This window comes from Bombina bombina, chromosome 1 (assembly GCF_027579735.1).
Source record: "Bombina bombina isolate aBomBom1 chromosome 1, aBomBom1.pri, whole genome shotgun sequence".
Classification (NCBI taxonomy): Eukaryota; Metazoa; Chordata; class Amphibia; order Anura; family Bombinatoridae; genus Bombina; species Bombina bombina.
In genome coordinates this window covers 598,605,305-598,622,325 of record NC_069499.1, presented here as the reverse complement: position 1 = coordinate 598,622,325, position 17,021 = coordinate 598,605,305, and the positions used below count along the sequence as shown (strand labels likewise).

General features: G+C 35.2%; 1 protein-coding gene across 2 annotated transcripts in view; it reads right to left on the bottom strand.

Moving 5' to 3' along the window:
• Window positions 1–17,021, bottom strand: part of AIFM1 (apoptosis inducing factor mitochondria associated 1) — a 94,559-nt gene that overhangs the window by 70,412 nt on the left and 7,126 nt on the right. For both annotated transcript variants that reach the window (XM_053698923.1, XM_053698924.1), the window contains 2 exons: window positions 15,608–15,655; window positions 15,373–15,500 (listed from right to left, as the gene is read on the bottom strand). In XM_053698923.1, coding sequence (XP_053554898.1) covers window positions 15,373–15,500; window positions 15,608–15,655 — 176 coding nt within the window. The remainder of the gene's footprint in view (window positions 1–15,372; window positions 15,501–15,607; window positions 15,656–17,021) is intronic.

The following is a 17,021-nucleotide window of genomic DNA, read 5'->3' as shown; positions in this document are numbered from 1 at the left end:
TTGTAATCCCTGATGAATATACATTTTCTTTAATTAAGCCTCAAGCTTTTTATCCATGGGATCCTTAAAAGAACAGCTATCCTCTATAGGAATCGTAGTTCTTTTGGCCAGAGTAGAAATAGCTCCTTCCACCTTAGGCACAGTGCGTCATGAGTCCCAAATGGAGTCAGCAACAGGGAACATTTTTTTTTTTTTTTAAACGGGAGAAGGGGAAAAGGGAATCCCTGGTTTATCCCATTCCTGTGATAAGATCTCCGACACATGGTCTGGAACAGGAAAACATCATAGTATTTATTAAGCTTACTAGATTTCTTAGGGTTGACAGCGACAGAAGGATCGGAGTCGTCCAAAGTAGCCAGTACCTCCTTTAGAAGTAAACAAAGGTGTTCAAGCTTAAATCTGAAGTTTACTTCTTCAGAATCAGTCAAAGGATTTACACTGTCAGAATCTGAGATCTCCCCCTCAGAAGCTACTGAGGTATCCTCCTCACCCGACTTATTGGGGAGGTCAATCATCGCAGTCTGCTGGGGTGCTCTTTGCCTCCTCCTGCTGGCCAGGAGTGAATATCCCACTAGTAATTGGAATAACGTTGTGGACTCTCCATGTCATAGGAAAGAAAATGCATAGAAAAATGCATAGATCTGTAAATCACTAAGTAATAAAATGTATGTAAGTGAAGTGCAGCTTAAACCTAAAGATACAACTTAATTTGAGCTGTAGAAAAAAAAAAGGGGGGGGGGCCTGAGCATTCTTTACTCACAAAAACAGAGAACCTCACAATGTGTCAATTTATGTGATAACAGATAAACAGACAACCAACTGAATATTCCACTGATTTTAAGGGTAATTATATACAGTCTATTTAAAAGTCTCAGAATTGTCTTTAAAAAAAATGACTTCCCAAGGACTGTACCGGTTGCTGTTGAGGACTGAAGCATCAAAGAAACACGGCTGTCTAGTCTGTAAAAACAAAATATAGAGCGCCACATAGCGTAGCCCAGTGGTTGACAAATCTGTTTAGGAGCCAACCAGTAAGAATATTTCTGAGCTAGACATACTTTTAGGAGCCAGGCACTGGTATTTGTATATAGATATTTGTAGAATCACCCAAAAACTTAGGAGCCAGTAGTAAAATTCTAGGAGCCACTGGCTCCCTGGCTCCTGGGCTTGTTGAGCTCTGGTGTAGCCTGTGGTGTCTTTCAAGTCTTTTGGTATCCTCTGTAAAATGTGATCACACTTCTTACTGGGATAGCAAAAAATTTGAAAGACACCAAAGGATACGCTACGTGTGGCCCCATATTTTGTTTTACAGAAAGTAAATAATATGTTTAAACATTAAAAACCCTTATGTTTTAAAATTTAATTTTCCATAGCCAAGTTATTAAAACCATTCAAATATTTTAAAATTACTTCTGTGTAAGTGACACTGATTACATGAAGATTCGATGTTCATCAGGTCAGAGAGCTATGTGTTACACGGCAAAGTCACTGCAGTTAAAAGAAAAGGTACACCACGGACTGACCGTGTTATAGAAATCAGTTCTGAGGGTCAATGGACCTCATGCAATAGCTCTTGAAGCTGTCATTTATTCAGGATACATTTATTCTGGCTCTGGGGTTCTGTCTTCTATCAGTGACTGTTCCCACAGATGGAAATTATGGTGACTATTAAAGTAGGCTTTCAGATATATCCCTCCTAGGATGTGTATGAATGTAATTGCCTCAAGATGTGCTTCTACCCTAAAGACAATTTGTACCTCTTTAAATATAGAGAATCTAATCCCTGTCCCACCTTAGGGCTAGATTACGAGTGGAGCGATAAGGGGTATATCGCGATGGTTTGCCCTCGTCGGGCTTAACTCTCATATTACGGGTTGAAAGTAAATGCCATTGCTTGAGCGCAATCACGATTTACACTTGAATGATTACCGCGACTTCAGAGTTCTGGTTAACTGTTTTGCGAAACGACTATTTGTTGAGAAACGCGTTGCTGTACGCTTGTTTTTATCTGTTTGTACTCAATAAATGTATCCTTGAGTACATCACACCTGCCTGTTCTCTATTACTATTGCCGCTGGAGCAATTTGGTACGTTCCTGATCCCCTTTGGAGGTTCGCTGTGTCGAGTTCCCTTCGACTCTATTGGTTCCCCTGCTGGGTTTACTCTGACGCTGCTTGCTGAGTGACGTTTGCCTAGCGTACCGAGCTTACGCCTGTCTGACGGGCGACTTTTGGTTCCGTCCTGCCTGTCTGGGTACACGTTTGTACCGCCGCTCTTGTGAGTAACACTCTGTGTGGGGGGTCCGCTGCTTATGTGTGTCCCTTTGCTGCCTTAAACGATACTTGTCCCATGAGGCGCCTCTTCCATCTGTCATCCACAGGTTCCCGTTGAAACATAAAAGTTGCACAAAACACATCAAAAATGCATTACAAAGTGCAGTTACACTCATAATAACACTATCTAATAAAAATGATTCAAAACAAATATTGCACACAAAAGTTATAAAGGGCTCAAAGATATGAGGTCTCAGGTGTTAGAAAAAAAAGACAGCCAAGGGGCTTTAACATAGAAATACATACAGTACATATACATCTCTAAAGATGGATATGTATGTATTTATATATGTCTATATATGTGTACATATGAATATATATATATATATATATATATATATATATATATATATATATATATATATATATATATACACACACAGGTATACCTCACTTTACAGCGCTTCGCTGATACAGCGCTTTGTGGAGCTGAAGTTCAACCTCCAAGGATTTTAAAACAGTGATGTAATCTTTGTGAGATTGCAAGAAAAGTGACTGGCACCATTTTATTATGCTTAGTTAACTCTGTTTACAGCATTACAGTGCAATCTGTGTCTCAGTGCTATAGTCTGGCAAATTGTACTACAGTAATTGTCACTATTTTACAGGTACAGTAATTATTGAATACTGTGCTGTGCTAGTGTTAAACTAAACTTAGCGCTATTGCACACCTAATATAAGTTAATTAAAACATGTTTTTAAACACACTGGCAAGTGAAAAGAAAGCTAAAACTGCCTTGTTTCACTTTAAGGCGGTTTTCACTTTACAGCGGGGCTCCGGTCCCTAACCCGCTGTATGAGCGGGGTATACCTGTATATATATATATATATATATATATATATATATATATATATATATATATATATATATATATATATATATATATATATATATATATATATGATCATTGGAGCCCTTTACTGTTAAATAGATGAAAACATGTAATAGCATATTTATGCAATATTCATTTTTAATAAAGGTTTTAACAATACTCTTGTGGGAAATGAACCACAATACCATGTATTAAACAAAGCATAAATAAAGCCTGCCCCACAGTCTCGGCCGCTGACAACAGAACAGGCCTCAAACCACAGTAGTTAAGAAAGCAGGCTGTAAGTAACATTTCAAGACATCAACACTTGTTCAGTGTGGGATAAACACCCCTCCTCTGCAGTAGTACTAATCTGAAGAGTGTCATGCTGAAATAACCTTAACTTCTAAAGTGTAAACATGAAAACACGTAATAACTAACTATTCTGGCTCCTTTACTGAATATCATATACTATGTATAAACTAGTCAGTGATTTTAGATCTGTACAAACATTCAGAATTACCCCTAGATGAATATCAAACTTACTTAACTTAAAGAGTGTCCAACTTAATAAGGCTTGCACGGTACACATACTATCTTTTAGTGGGATAATACCTAAGTTAAAGGTAAAAGTCATAAGAAAAGTCTGCCATCATCATATCCCTAATACTAGGCAGTAGTGAACAAAGATATAGTTATTTAGCCAACTCCGACTTTGAGAACTCCCCCCCACTTACAATTTTAGGCAACCATGAGTTTGGAAAATGTATCTGTCCTTCCAGATGCGAACAGCAAGCTGTTAATCTGAGTCCCTGGTAGGTATATAGCCAACAAAAACCTGACTGCTGTATAAATGGTCTAGAATATCTCACCACTTTTTTGTAATTAAACTATGAAAGCAGGTTGGGCCACAAATCATAGGGAATCTCAGCTTCTGTATATTTAATCAAAGGGTCTCCGGTCATATCTGATGAGATGTTGCTTAGCCCGAATAATGTATCTACGCAAATCTATAAGGTTGGTATCTTTAAAATCAGCAAATGATTCCATATTACCCATCACATCTCTCTCACTGGGTGTTTGCAGATCTTCCTTCTGTACTCTAGATAGCCCGTAGATATTTTCTCAAATGCTGCTATCAGCAGCCGTTCTAGTTTTAGAAGGTGATCATCTAGTAGTCGAAGGATCTCCTCTTCCCATGAGGTCAGCGCTATCTTGATTTCCTTCAAGTATAATATTTTTTGCTTGAATATAAAACCAGTTGCTCTCTAGAAATGTCTGCAATAAGTGACAACCAAAATATGGACTCGGACTGTGATACCCGGCTTACCAGGTGGTGTGGGGGGGGGGCGTAACTATATGTGAGGTTGCCGCCTCAGGTCCTGACAATCCAGTCCTCAGCTCTGGGGTCATAAATGCAGCAAAAATGTCCTTCGATTAATCTTTACAATACAAATCAACGATCCATAAAGTTTGCAGGATTGGATGCTGCTCTTTATAGCCAATAACTGGTGGATTATTAGGATCCCCACAGCAGATCTAGGAATTGCATCCTTTCAACATAGAAATTAGATATTTAGCCCAACCTGATAAATAAATTCTCTGAGTGAGAGTGTTGATTTTTCTGAGATATGCAATGTATGATGTGAAAGCAGAAAAATGGACTAAGACTTATAAAGCTAGATACATTGAAATTATAAGTAATTGGTTAAAATAAAATTAACCAAATAATTGTCTCATGCACATACCTAAATTAACATGTCCCATACTAGTCAAATTTGTCTTGATATTAATTATATCACTAGTAAAGTTAGTTACTGCTTAAAGGCTGTGACACACTGCAAGCGATGCGGCGCGAGGCGATGCAGCTGCCTTGCACCGTGTCACATCGCTTCTGAAGTTCAATTATTTCATCTCTGAGCGCTCAGCTATGCGACCTGACGCAGCAGAGTGCTCAGAGATGAAAAGGCAGGACACACTGAGCGTGCACAGCTGTGCACCGCTCCGCTTGCAGTGTGTCACAGCCTTAAGAGAGACGAGAGCCCTGTTCTGAATATAATATATACATTTTGGTTGTTGAAAACTTGGGTTGGAGGTTTCTAGAGGTGCTTTTTTATTTTTTGTAGAGTTTTAATTTTTAGTACTTGTTGGTATCTTTAGAGGTTGGAGTCTTAGAGGTTATGGGGTTGGCAGTTTATGTGTTAACTGAAGGGTCTTAGCAGTTAGTGGATATATGGCAAGGGGGTTTATTAGCAGTGCATAGCTGGCACAATGTGATTGCTCAAGAAATGAATGCAAGGCACAGACAATTGACAAATACATTTTTACTGATTTATGGATAGAGAGAGCACTAAATTAGTGTTCCATAAGTCTTGTATTTCTGAGCACCACATTTAACCTCGGTCATAGCTGGCACCGCTATTCCAACAACAGAATCTTAAAAATATGAATTTCAGTTGTTCCTAGCACCTTTTCTCTATTACTATGACTATGGAAATTCATAAGAAACTGAGAAAGAAAGAACTACAGAAAACAGCATTTCTTCAAAACAAATACATAAATGGCTTTAAAATAGAAGGCTTGTAGGGCTGACCAGGTTCCATCTTTATGATAAATTGTAAGAACCTTGGATAAGGCTTTATTGAACACTTCACAGGGATAAAAGTTATATCCTCTATGCACTGTAGGAAGATCAAAGGGCTTTTACAAACATTTTATTTCTGAATAAAAGTCTGAGGACTAGGATAAACTGGAGAGTGCATTCATGTGACATTTTAACCTATGGCAGTCACAAATTGTCCCTGATCCCAACCCTTGTGCTAAACAAATCATTTGATCTTGAATCAGGGTAGTTTTACATACCAACCAATATGTCTTCTGGATTATATTACGTCAATAATTATTATGTCATAGCCAGCAAATCCTGTTTGGGAAAACTAATACAATTTGCCTGATTCAGTTCCACAACTAGAAATGTCAAAGGAAGCCTAAAACCAACGTCTGCAACTTAACAGAATTATCTAAAAGCTACTTTTAAGGGATATGAAACTTTAACATTCTCTCTTGTGAATCAGACAGAGAATGCCATTTTTAAAAAGTTTCCAGTTTAATTCTATTGTCAAATTTGCTTCATTCACATGATATTCTGTGTTGAAGAGATACCTAGGTAGGCATCTGGAGCACTAAATGGCAGGAAATAGTGCTGCTATTTAGTGCTCTTGCAAATGAATAACATTCTTGCAAAACTGCTGCCATATAGTGTTTCAGAAAAAGGCCGTCTTCTAAGCAAACGTGCTTGCTTTTCAACAAAAGATACCAAGAGAACAAATTAAAATTGATAATAGAAGTAAATTAGAAAGTTGTTTGAATCATTAAAGACCATTTTTGAGTTTCATGTCCCTTTATTGGAAGAAGTACTATCTATAATTAGTAATTATAGATAGTATAATTAATAATAATTATATAGTATTTCATCTATAGTAATTATTACGTTTTTTCTTTACCTTTAATCACCTGGTGAACTTGATACATATTTATATGTCCGAAAGGTAATGTTCTGTGTGCCCGCTGCAGGTGTCTGCCAACACCTATATAACAGATCCTGAAAAAGCAAAACTATTACTCATTTTGCTTTTTATTCCATATTGTTTGGCATGAACAATACTACAACAATGTTTCGGGTGTTAACCCTTAGTTATGTTGCACAAAGCCAAAGAAAATATAGGGATAGATTATAAGAAGCATGCTAACATTAGCACGGGTGCGATACTGTAATATCCAAAGTCCTGAACTTAGCACGCATCAGGTTTTGCTTGCATGTAAACCATTTCATTTTAACCTGTAATATGCAACCTAATCCGCGAGCATGAAAAGTTTAGTTCTAGCGGTGTTTGCGGGCGGGCAAGCAAAAACGCGAAATAGCGTGCCACTTGTTATCTAGCCCATAGTGTGTGTTGCTGTTTTCCTTATTCAGAACTGGATGGATATTGTCATATAACTTGAAACAAAAAGCACGTTGCTTTGTTAACACATTATATGATATAACTAGGTGTGAAATATATGCAAGGATAGGAAAACCTCTCTCTACTTTGAATTTACCTTTTTTTTTTTTTTTAAGATTACAAGCACTAATTTATATTTAATATTTCTACAATATGATTAGACTATGATAAATAAGAGTTATCGTCACCGAAGTATTCCCTAAATGAAGATTTAATCCTTTGTACTCATTTGAAGATTCTGTAGTTTAAAAAAAAAAAATTGCATTATTAAAGGGACACTGCAGAGGGGGAAAATAGCAAAACAACCAAGAGGACAAATAATGTGCTGTCAAGCCATTCACAGGCAGCTTGTAGGGAATGCACTCGGAATGTGGCGCATTTACTTCAAATCCTTTAAGCTTCTGAGATATGTTTCTGTTACCTCAACCAACCAGGGCTAAGTGTTTATAACACTAAGATTTCACCGCCTGACATGTACATTTTATATGTTTAAAATAGACTGGTATACTTTGCTATTAATTGCAAACACAACATTGTTAACAGAAACATTTTTATTTCAAGGGAAATGTCATTTGTGACCCATGCAGAGCATGCTATTTTTAAAAAGTTTCCATTTGACTTCTATTATCAAATTTGCTTTGCTCAGAATTACACAATCACACTCCACATCTTTGAAAATAATGTGTGGAATGCGTTTGAAAGCATGTGCACATGAAGGTAGCAAATTACGACGGACAGCCGGATTATCCTCCCTTTGATTGTTAAAGCGACGTCTACGGAAATGCGAATTCAAGGTAGCAAATTTTAACAGTCTAACCTCATACAATCCCCAATATTTTTAACTTCACACAATATGCAAATTAAATTATATATATATAAAATTTAATGTGCACATTAGGTGATGTTAAAAACGTTGTGGATTGTAAGAGGCTACACTGTCGAAATTTGCTACCTTGAACTGTGCATGCCTGTGAACGGCGCTTTAACAGTAAAAGGGAGGATAATCCGGCTGTCCGTCGTAATTTGCTACCTTAACGTGCACATGCTTTTAATTCCATAATTGCATGCCACACATTCTTTTCAAACATGTAGAGTGAGATTACATAATTCTGAGCATTCGCTCATAAAGGTAGCAAATTTCGATGAGGGAGCAAAATCCTAAGTAGACGTTCCTGCTTTTCAACAAAAGATACCAAAAGCACAAAGAAAATTGATAATAGAAGTAAATTAGAAAGTTGTTTAAAATTACATACTGTATCTGAATCTTAAAAGAAAAATGTGCATGTCCCGAGCACTATATGGCAGATGTGTCTAACAATTTTTTTGAACAATTTGAGAAATGGAGGGCTACAGTATTTACAATAATGCAAAACACTATTTGAAATATTGTTGCAAACACTGCTGCCATATAATGCAAAAGAAAAGTGCACACTCCTGAACCTACCTTGGCATCATTTGTTGTATGCTTTTCAACAAATGTTATCAAGAGAACAGTAAGTTTTGATAATAGAAGTACATTTTTTAATTACATGCTGTATCTGAATCATGAACATTTCATTTTACTTTCATGTCTCTCACATTCTTCCTCCCGAACTGAACAAGTGACTTTCCCCATATCAAACTAACTCTATATACTTTATATCTGTGTAGGTCTAATGTATGTGTCTGAGAAAATGTAAATGTTGGTCATTCAGGCAGGGATCAATAGTGCATTAAAGGGGAAATGTACTAATCCACTCACTGTTAAAGTCATTGTAAAGTTTAATGAATAAGTGCCCGGTATCTAAAAATACTAACTTTACAAAGACGCTTATTTTTTAAAATACTTACCTTTGCATTATGGTAAACATAATGCCAATCCTCCGCCCGTAGCTCCTGCTGTAGTTATATCGATGACGATCCGGCTTCCTCCAATCGTTTCGTGCCCCACGATCTGGACGCCAAAGGTGACACGCAATGATTAAAGGAAGCCAGATTCGTCATCAATCTGCTAAAGAAAGCAGGATCTGCGGGAGGTGAATCAGCGTTATGTTTACCATAACGCAAAGGTAAGTATTTTAAAAAATTAGCATCTTTGTAAAGTTTAATTAATGAAAGTGCCCCTGTTTTTAAGAGTATGTTTAGATACCGGGCACCTATACATTAATCTTTAAAATCACTTTAAATACAGAAATAATCTACATTTCGTACTCGTCTACAGTGATTTTATAGTCTGTAACTAGTGACGTAGTGAGCAAGCTGACACACACATCTTTTTTTATGTCATGAAAGAGAAATCTCTGTTCAGATTATGACAGTTAAAGCCACACAAAAAAAGCACAGAGATATGACTATGTGCAATCTTATAGTTGCAAAAATAACACCACTTTATTCACATTGTCATCGGCTCATAAGAAGACCCTCATTAATGCTCCTTGGCTTGGCTTTTGTTTTCAGGACAATTTTGGGCAAAAAAAAATGGTACTACACTGAAAAACACTTTCCTTAGATTCAGATTAAGTATATATATATATATATATATATATATATATATATATATCTTTTTTAGGATTATATTCTGTATTTAGCCATGGTATAAACCTATTAATACCTTCACTTGATTCTAAAAATCCATATTGTTCAACCATAGGTCTGAGTAAAGCGATCATTTTATTCCTCAACAACAAGTATTATAGAGAGAACAAGTATTATAGAGAGAACAAGTATTATAGAGAGAACAAGTATTATAGAGAGAACAAGTGAGAACAAGTAATATAGAGAGAACAAGTATTATAGAGAGAACAAGTATTATAGAGAGAACAAGTATTATAGAGAGAACAAGTATTATAGAGAGAACAAGTATTATAGAGAGAACAAGTGAGAACAAGTAATATAGAGAGAACAAGTATTATAGAGAGAACAAGTATATAGAGAGAACAAGTATATAGAGAGAACAAGCATATAGAGAGAACAAGCATATAGAGAGAACAAGTATAGAGAGAGAACAAGTATATAGAGAGAGAACAAGTATAGAGAGAACAAGTATTATAGAGAGAACACGTATAGAGAGAACAAATATTATAGAGAGAACAAGTATTATAGAGAGAACAAGTATATAGAGAGAACAAGTATTATAGAGAGAACAAGTATATAGAGAGAACAAGCATATAGAGAGAACAAGCATATAGAGTGAACAAGCATATAGAGAGAACAAGTATAGAGAGAGAACAAGTATAAAGAGAGAACAAGTATATAGAGAGAGAACAAGTATAGAGAGAACAAGTATAGAGAGAACAAGTATTATAGAGAGAACACGTATAGAGAGAACAAATATTATAGAGAGAACAAGTATAGAGAGAACAAGTATTATAGAGGGAACAAGTATATAGAGAGAACAAGTATTATAGAGAGAACAAGTATTATAGAGAGAACAAGTATATAGAGAGAACAAGTATTATAGAGAGAACAAGTATTATAGAGAGAACAAGCATATAGAGAGAACAAGTATATAGAGAGAACAGCTATTACTTAAAAGGGACGTGAAACAATTTTTTTCCTTTCATGATTCAGAGAGAGCATACAATTTTAAACAGCTTTCCAAATGTATTATTTTATTAATTTAGCTTTGTTCTCTTGTTATGTTTTGTTGTAGGAGCAGCAATGCACTGCTGGGAGTTAGATGAACATATCAATTAAGCCAATGACCAGAGGCATATATGTGCAGCCACCAATGCTCTGCTACTCCTGAGCTTACCTAGGTATTCTTTTAAACAAAAGACAACATGAGAATGAAGCAAATTTGATTACAGAAGTAAATTGGAAACTCATTTAAAATTGACATGCTCTATGTGAATCATAAAAGAAACATTTTGGGTTTCATACCCTTTAACAAAACAGTGAACACCTTGAAATTTTAATATAAATTATTTAGTTATGCATAGTTAAACATCTTTGCTAGACACCTTCATTATTCATTTTGCCCCCTTTTGACGTAATTTATCTCAGAAAAGAGGGGATTTTAAAATTCTAAGAACTTGAAATGCACCTGGCTGACATCTCAAGGCTAACTCTGCTATAAATCTTTCCCTAATGTCTCTAACTGATAACAACTGCAAAACAATGCACTCTATACTATTGTGACTAGGCTTGTTGTCTGCAGACTTAAGCCCAGATTGTCTCCTCCAAATCAGGCAAACCGTAGGTGAAGTTTGGACATTGAAAACATTTGCAGCAAACAAGAATTGTTTTAAAAATGTTTAGACTTAGTTGATATCTCATTCTATAGCAACACACCAGAAATGTCTTGTAATTACAAGGTGCTTATTGTGTTTACATTTGTATTACTTAGTTTTCCTGTTTATGGAAATTCTACCAGTAAACTGCATATATATCTATATATATATATATATATATATATGCGTATATATTATAGATAGATAGATAGATAGATAGATAGATAGATAGATAGATAGATAGATAGATGGATAGATATAGAGAGATATAACTATATTCTCTTTTTTTAGTTTCTATTAGCTCATACAAAGCAATATTTTTATCTTTAAATAGATATAATTTTAACTATTTATCAATATTTTGAGAAAAGGAATCTGTACAAAAAAAAAAACAACATGGTATTTTCTTCTCTTTTTCAATTGTTAAAGTACTATTAAATAGAATAGTATAATTATTAGAGTTATTAGATGTAGGGAGTAACAATATGATCTCAAGTTCCCAACAATTCCTTTAAAGGTTGCTCTAAAGAAGGGTTTGTCAAACATTTTTTCCCAAGACCCACTGCAATGCTACCACATACCCTTGCAACCCTATTTTTATGCTTGGCCTGAAAATTTCTGAAGGTAATATACAACAAGATAGCTGCAATTTTTGCCAAAGTGAGTAAAATATGTGCGTACTTTATTCCTGACTGAACGTTGCAAAAGGTAATAAAATACACATGCTCATACAATACACACACACTCTTATATTACACACACACACCACAAACACTTGCATAAAACACACACCAGACACACTCTAATAAAGCACAAACACTTTCATATTAGACATACACACAACACACAAACTCTCATATAACACACACGCTCCTACAACACACGTTGTGATCTGGTTACCATGGTGTTGCGACCCAGTAATGGGTTCCGACCTATGGTTTGAAGAACCCTGCTCTAAAGGCAACATTGTGACTGCAAAAACAATGTTAATGACAGAAAACTCACATAGCTTCTGATGGTAGCTACAGATAATTTTTTCACAATGCAATATTACATATGATGTCTACCCACTGAATATCTGTAAGGCTGTATGACTGCAGCAAGATAAAACAATAAAAAAAGGGCGTGAGAGTTAATCTTTTAGTGCCCATACGTAGCATACAGTAATAGGCAAATCTATAAGGAGCTGAAAAGGGTAGTCAATTAAAGTGAAAGCAAATCCTAGCGTTTTACAAACGCTAGGATTTACTATTGAAACAAATAAAGGGCACTTTCATTCATGAAGTATAAGATACTTCAGGTAGAAAGCTCCTTTATTTGATTCAATCGATCGCCGCTCTTAGCTCCTACAGCAGAGCACGGCTAAAAAAATGTTTGGCTAAGAGGTGACGTTTTCACCTCTTAGCCAATAGCAGTGCGGTAAATCCGGCTCCCATGGGTGCCAAGCCTGATTTACCGCACGGCTATTGGCTAAAAGGTGAAAAACGTCACCTTTTAGCCAAAAAAATTTTTTAGCCGTGGGCTGCTGTAGCAGCTAAAAACAGCGATCGATTGAATCAAATAAAGGAGTTTTCTACATGAAGTATCTTATACTTCATGAATGAAAGTGCCCTTTATTTGTTTCAATAGTAAATCCTAGCGTTTGTAAAATGCTAGGATTTACTTTCACTTTAAGTAATAAATGAAAAAAGCATTATAAACAGACAGAATTCTTGGAAAAATAAAGGGATAATCAAGAAAGCATAAGGTTTCACTAAGTGAATTAATAAAATCATATACAGAAATAAGAAACATTATTTATGATTGTCGCATTTTTCATTTGTTAGTGTCCATTTTAACCAGGTTATTGTTTTTGCTCTATACCTTAAAGGGATATGTTACCCATATAATAAATCACTTGAAAATGATGCATCATATCTGTAAAAAGCTGCCTAGGGAATATCAAATGTACATCTATGTACAAAATGTATTTTACCTCAATATTTCCTCCACATCACGTAAAAACAAATCGTGAACTCAGCACTGATGATACTCATTAACATTAACTGTTTTCTAGTCAGCCTTTTACAGATATGCTGTACAACTTGTGACTTAGCATTTGGGTAACGTCCATTTAAAGGGATATCAAAACCTTTTATTTTGGAATAAAAATTGGGCTTTGTCTCACAGTCCCTAGAGACCAAAAAATCTAAATCTGAAGTACAGGTTTTCACAATACTGCAAATTGCCTAAACCTGCTGCTTAATTTCTAACATTTGTACGTTACAGAATTTTCTTTTTGACCTCTTAAGGGATTGTGGGATAATTTTACACACAAAAAAAACAAGAGGTGTTTAATAAGTTGCAACAGGATAACCTTTTTGATTCCACCGAATCAGCAAAACACTATCAATATCTCGAGCTCACACTCAGAATAGTGCACAATCTGGTATTACAAGTAAATGGTAAAACAGAATTATCAGAGAATGTTAAGGGTGGCCAACATCTCTTTAGCGCGCCTTATACTTTCAATAGACAGTGTGGCAGAATTAAACATTGCTCATATTACAAGTTGTGAGTTATGTGTTTGAGGAAGCGAAACATCTAGCAGCCCTAAAAAATTTAGCATAACTTAACACAAGTATAATAAAACGCATGTAAAACATATAAAAATAAAGTATTTCACTCATATTTAAATATATAAATTATCTTTAGTATGGAAATAAACGTATAAAAAGTATTTTAAAAGGATATGATATATGACAAGGTGTGTGTCAAGGAAGGGTTCAAAGGTGTATATGTATATATGTGTGTGCACACATACATACAAATATATACATGTGTGCACACATACATACATACAAATATATACATGTGTGCACACACACACACACCTTTTGAACCCTTCCCTGTCAAACACCTTGTCATATACCATATCCCAATATCCCCTTAAAACACCATTTTTGTTCACTCGGAAGAAAATGTTATTTTCATTTATATATATATATATATATATATATATATATATATATATATATATATATATGTATATATATATATGTATATATATATATATATATATATATATATATATATATATATATATATATATATATATATATATATATATATATATATATATATATATATATATATATAAATATATATATAAAATACAAATTTCTTCTGAGTGAAGAACAATGCTATTTCAACTATGTCTTAACGCACCCTTACGCTTTAGTGCCCTTGGCTTAGCCGAGCTTTAGGTTAGTGCTCGAGTGAGAGCCAAAACAAGGTTTTCTAGTGCCTCCCATACTACACAGAGTTAGTGCAGCTGTGCTATTCAACCTCAAGATGTTAGCTTGCCTCAGGTTTTCGCTCAACTTTTATCTTTCAACTTGTAATATGACTGCAAGAATAAGAGTTCTATTAATTTAACTTGAGCCGAGTTAAAGGGACACTGAACCCAAATTTTTTTCTTTCGTGATTCAGATAGAGCATGCAATTTTAAGCAACTTTCTAATTTACTCCTATTATCAATTTTTCTGTGTTCTCTTGCTATTTTTATTTGAAAAAGAAGGCATCTAAGCTTTTTTTTTTTTGGTTCAGAATCTGGACAGCACTTTTTTATAGGTGGATTAATTTATCCACCAATCAGAAAGGACAACCCAGGTTGTTCACCAAAAATGGTCCGACATCTAAACTTACATTCTTGCATTTCAAATAAAGATACCAAGAGAATAAAAAAAAATTGATAACATGAGTAAATTAGAAAGTTGCTTAAAATTGCATGCTCTATCTGAATCACGAAAGAACAAATTTGGGTTCAGTGTCCCTTTAACACTCAATAGCCCTAATATTTTTGTGGTCCCCTTTTTAATCTATGCCTATTAACAGTTCTAAACTTTATTTAGGAAAGTGTACATACTAGCTATTTTAACCTACTGGTTCTTGATTTAAATCTATGTTTCTAAAGCTTTCTACAAAAAGTTACAAAAGCTGACACCTCCTTCTGAAATGTAATATAAAGCCTTACCCTGGCTCCAGGATCTTTAGCTCGGATAGAGCGAGCAGCAGCAAACGAAGCAGTTCCTCCACCAATTAGAAGAAAAGGAACATGAGATGGAAAGACAGGTAAAGATAGTGTTTCCACTTCTGCAAGGCCTGAAAGAGACAAAAATGAGAGGTCTAGGGTTCACAGACTCTCTCCCTCCATCCAGAGGTTCTATAAATAGGAGAGATTAGGAAACCTAGATTCCCCAAAAACTCACCTCCGGTCTCTCCTTTACTTCCTGCTTCTCTTTCTTCTGCCTGTGACACTAAGCAGAGAAAAGATAAAATCTAAAGGTGAATATTTATATATTATAAAAAAAACAGTATGTATTTAACTTGTGTTCTGTGTGATACTTTATCTGAAAACATTTAATGTAAAAAATAGTTATTTGCTTTATGTTGAAAAATATTATGAAGGAAAAAAACGAAAATATGTAGTTTGCAAAACTGTTCTACTTCTCTACTCTAGAAGTTCCATGTTTACATTACCCTATACAATACAATTACCTAACAACTGGCCTCTGCCTGTGAGACATTACAGTAACAAACTTGTTTCTAAGGATAAAAGGCCAAATTTGGATAAGGATTACTGGTCAGGCTGCAGATCTGAATGAACGCTGTGACAATAAAGAATAGAATAGACAATAAAGAGCATTCTACAGAATGTAAGAGATAGAGAATTCAGACTACATCAGATAGGAATAGGTATATACAGTAGTGATATAAAAATGTTTGGACATCCCAGATAGCAATGTTAGATCAAGTATCTGGAAGAGACGGCTACATCACATCACCCAGACACTGCTGAGAAAAAGTTGTACTCAAAAACTCAGCAACCAAGCAAGGAAGAGAATTGTGAGGGAAACCCAGAGACAATCTGTCACTTTAAAGGAGTTAGAGGTCACTGGCTGGGACTGGAGTAACAATGCAGAGGCATCAATTTCAAGAGCACTGCATCAAACTGGTCTGTATGGGAGGGTGGCAAGAAAGAAGCTATTACTTAAAACCAGCCATATGAAATCAAATCTATAATTTACTAAAATGCAAGAGATTGACTCGGCTAACATATGGGAAAAGGTTTAGTGGTCAAATGAGACCAAGATAGAGCTTTTAGGCCAAAACACTATGGGCTAGATTTATGAAAGGCTAGGCGAACTCTGTATGTGCTTCGTCTTTAACTGCGCCCCAGCTCGCCTCCAGAGAAGCGCACATGTGCGCCTGAATTAATCAACAAAATAGACATAACTTTGAGCAGGCGAGCTGGGGCGTAATAATGATAAATTTTGCATGTCGGAAAAAGCATTTACTCCCTATTTATCACAGTACATCCCTATAAATATTTACGCCGCCATGTTTCGATTATTAACCCTTTCCTGCCAGGGCTAAAGTGTCTACATCGGAACAACTGTTCCGATGTAGACAAATTGAAACCACGCGAGATTTCAAATATTGGATAGCGTCTGGGGGGCGTCCTTACAACCCTACGAACGCCCTCCAGACAGTGATTAAATCCATATGTTGATAATTTAATATCACAAAAATAAATATATCAATATATCGATATATATATATATACATAGATTTTACATAGATTTATATATATATATTTTACATAGATTTATATATATATAT